We start from the raw sequence: 3,885 nt of genomic DNA, 5'->3' as shown, positions 1-3,885 counted from the left end.
TTCAACTTATTCAATCCATGCTATGCGGCATGTAGGTTGAAGTTTTTTGAGGAAATGGCTAAAAGCATTCCTAATATATTACTCTAGTATTATTTCTCCAATTATACATTTTATTTTTGCAAGGGTTTGTTATCTTCTATAAACTGACCATGTAACAAGGTTAGTTACATATATAAAAAAGATTGCTATAGGTATCTGTTGTTAATTGCTAATAACAACTTAATCCAGTACTACTTGACAGAATTGTAACCAACAGTAGTTAACTAACTACACATTATAACTTAATCACAATGGACTAATCCACCATTACATTGGTTTATTATACTAAATAGTATCCCTCATTGGCAAATGAAACTAGCTACATGGGCAGCAGCGTCAAGGAAGTTCATCCAAAAAATTATACTACTACATATAAATAATAATAAAACTATTTTATTTAAACCTCTTAATGAAAATTCTGGCTTCTTCACTATACATGGATGGACGGGATAATAAAACAGCTGCTACATACTAGGTAACATGAAGTTCCACTAATAAGTAATATAATGGAATTTAGAATAGCCTGGCTGTTGAGAAGCATAACAGGACACTAGTTTGTTATGCCTCAGGAGTCAGGACAGACAAGCAAAGATGTATGTAGATCAGATCAAGATGTTTCCTCATCAATATATCTATAACGTGCATATAATGCCAATAACCATGTTTTTCTTGCATTTTCATTCTTCTGATTCTGCAGAAAAGATCATGTTGTTGTGTATAGTGATATATAAAGAAGAAATTAAACTATTCTTCTGCACGTTCTCTAACCTAATTAGATCTTAGTTGACACTTCATGAGTAAATCTCATCCGACTGAAACGTGGATCAGGAGCCCAAACGGGGATGGATCTGACTCAGATATCATGTATGTAAAGTATGACACTTGAGTCTAACTCAACCCCAACAGCTATGTTGTGAGTCTACTATAACATGATTAAATCTCTTCTATTTACAGGATCAAAATGCATATCTGCTTATCATTTCAGATGTTAGAAAAGTATTATATGGTATATTCTACAATCCATCAAATAGCAATAAATAAAAACCTATACTTTTCCATGTGGAGATCTGACCCTGAATACATGTTCTTCCCCTGTACATTGATCCACTTTGACGATCCAACGACTCTTTTTCTCCGAAACACCAAAATCACTGCCTCTCCGTGTCACCAATAAACCTTCTCCTATGGGTAACAAATGAGCATTAAAACTTTCACATTTCCATGATCCCATTCGCAACGCGTTGTACCCTAAAACAATGGCATTATTTCCCCCTATCCTTCGTGCCGTCTTAAAAATGCCTTTGCCTTCACAGTTGTTAATGTTGCAATCAATTACTACACAATCTGCTCTTTTATAGTCATTTACTAGTAGAGTTTTGGCATCTCCACTAATTACAAATTCAACGTGCATCGCGTTATGTTGTAGAAATTCAATTGATGGATTTAATTTATCGAATTCGTTGAGGATGCAAATGACTCTACCACCCGTTTGCTGAGCTGCAGCCACAAGGGCTAGTGTGGTGGAATCGGCTGCACCAGCACATGCGACGACCATCAGTTGTGCATTGTTTCCAGCAACAAGTGCTGAGATGAATTCTGATACATCTGGCTCTTTAGCACTCTTTCCCTGAAATACAAAAACAATTAATAAAACATTTGTTGATTGAATTGTAGAACAAATTGTTAAATCATCACTAACCATTTTTATTGCTTTCAGATAGGCTTTGGTTGCACTTTCTGGTGACCAGCATGCCATTTTCTTTCTTTGAAATTGGATGGACTCTTTGGTTGGGTGAAGTTTGAAGACTTTGAAGGTTATTGGGCAATATATAGTATTGGAAGGGCGGTAGTTATGAGCAATAAATCCTACTCTTCCGTTTCATATTAGTTGTCACATTTCTTTTTTTATAAGTCTTTTAAAATATCATAAAAAGTATTATGGAAAGAATATTTTTAGTAATATTGACAATTAATATAGAACGAAGTATGTTATCCAATTGGGAAAAAAATAAAATTAAAGAATATTTTAAAATCGTGATGAAGGTAATTTTCACTCGATTTGTGTACTAATTAAGTGGACGATTAATTTAGTTTAAATTTTATCAGGGTGCGATAAAAAAAATTTGGCTCTTCGTTGTGGTGTTGTGAATCAGAGAGACAAATGAAAATTTTAATCCTTCAAGTAGGACTATTTGAACCAACTTGGAAATATCAATTAGTATTATTTGAAGACAAAACTGATAGGAACCATGCATGTTTATTAGTTCTATCAGTGATCCAACAAACAATCGTTGTATTAATTAATCAAGATTCGAGTTTAGTACAGCTTGAATTAATAAATTATCCAATTGGGAAGTGACTGTCCCTTCTTGGTCTTTTGGTGTACGGTAACTTAAATAAATTTACATAATCTTTCAATAAATTAAAGATTTACGTAACTTATAGGAATATTTAACTTCTTGTGACAGATTATCTTATTTTACCAGTAACTAATTTGGCTATTTCTAAATCCTTAATTTCAATTATCGTTCATACTCAATGCATACTAGATCTGATTAACTATTTATTTTGCCCTTTCTATTACCTATCTTTATTTTAGTAAGTCTTTCAGCGACATATTTCGATCCTTCTTTTCATTACTTAGAAAAAAGTGAGCTATCCATTCAAGTTAAAGTATTATTATTATTATCGTCTGAACGATTAGATATCCAAAAATAATTGTTACTATTTTATTTTCCCAACATATCTTACATTTATGATATATAATGAAATAGTTTAGGCATTGTGCCAATCTGATGATAGGTTGTGGTCTGCCCTGCTCTGCTGCACTAACACAAAGCCATTTTGTTACGTAATGTTGCAGGCCAGCTGTAACATGTCATTCTGGCTACCTAGCAATTATCCACGTACAAATTTCATAAATGTTGGAATAACGTTGATAAGTTTCAAGAGAAAAACGTGAATGCACAATTTATGGGTCTGATTTTTTTCGTGGAAATAGTATTGCAGCCTTAGCTTGAAAGAGAGAATCAACATGGGTTGGAACTTGAAATTCGATCAATTGCACCAGAGTCAACTTCATTACACGTAGCATTAAAAAGGTTACGTGACTTTCTGAAATTCATATCCTACTAGTTGTTAAATATTTTGTAATATATAGAGGTCTTAAATTGAATAGAGATATCTGTTTATGAAATATTTATGAAAAATCATCTTGTAATACGCAAAGGTCTTAAATTGTACCGTATGTTCATGAAAGAACATATAATTATTATAAAAATTCATATCTTATGTTTTATATATAAATATAAGGACTCTCTAGAAGTAGCAAAAAACATATGTAAGTACATATAAGGATTTTATTGTATTTTAAAGGGAATTGTTTGTTTTTCCCCAATATGTATATAAACAATATTTTTTTAAGGATAGTGATTCTTTACGCTTCAAAGCCATCTTCTTTTATCATTATACTTCCTATTTTTTTAACAGTATCAATTCGCATCCTACATGATTATTTTCATTACAAAGACTCTATTATTACTCAGAATTGATGCTCCTAACATAATTGATCACACAAAGTTCAGGTGCCCAAGATGTATTAGGGGTGTCAAAAATGAGCCCAACTATAGGTAACTCATCCAATTCTTTCAAAAATTTATGAATTGGGCTCAAGATAATTTGAATTAGGTTCAACCTTAACTCATTTAAGTCTTAACTCATTTTAAGAGGGGAAACTTACATAAAGATACTATATTAAGAAAAATATTTACCATTTATAGCAATAACATTTTTTTTCACTTGATCATTTTTAATACAGTTTTAATACATATTATAAAGAAAAATTTA

General features: G+C 31.8%; 1 protein-coding gene across 1 annotated transcript; it reads right to left on the bottom strand.

Annotated features, from left to right (window-relative positions):
- Positions 1-799: 799 nt before the first annotated feature.
- Positions 800-1,826, bottom strand: LOC125874374 (uncharacterized). Its single transcript, XM_049555254.1, has 2 exons — positions 1,739-1,826; positions 800-1,666 (listed from the first exon to the last, which is right to left on the bottom strand). Exons 1-2 carry the CDS (start codon positions 1,793-1,795, stop codon positions 1,085-1,087), a joined length of 639 nt encoding a protein of 212 aa, XP_049411211.1. The 5' UTR covers positions 1,796-1,826; the 3' UTR covers positions 800-1,084.
- Positions 1,827-3,885: the final 2,059 nt, after the last annotated feature.

The sequence above is a fragment of the Solanum stenotomum genome, chromosome 8, assembly GCF_019186545.1.
Source record: "Solanum stenotomum isolate F172 chromosome 8, ASM1918654v1, whole genome shotgun sequence".
Classification (NCBI taxonomy): Eukaryota; Viridiplantae; Streptophyta; class Magnoliopsida; order Solanales; family Solanaceae; genus Solanum; species Solanum stenotomum.
The sequence above is the reverse complement of the archived record's forward strand: the minus strand, read 5'-3'. Positions and strand labels throughout refer to the sequence as shown.

Excerpts from the sequence above, each read along its gene's own strand:
- LOC125874374 (XM_049555254.1), bottom strand. The coding sequence starts at position 1,795 with ATGGCATGCTGGTCACCAGAAAGTGCAACCAAAGCCTATCTGAAAGCA. Across the intron at positions 1,667-1,738 it reads ATCTGAAAGCAATAAAAATG|GGAAAGAGTGCTAAAGAGCC; the intron begins GTTAGTGATGAT and ends TTTGTATTTCAG.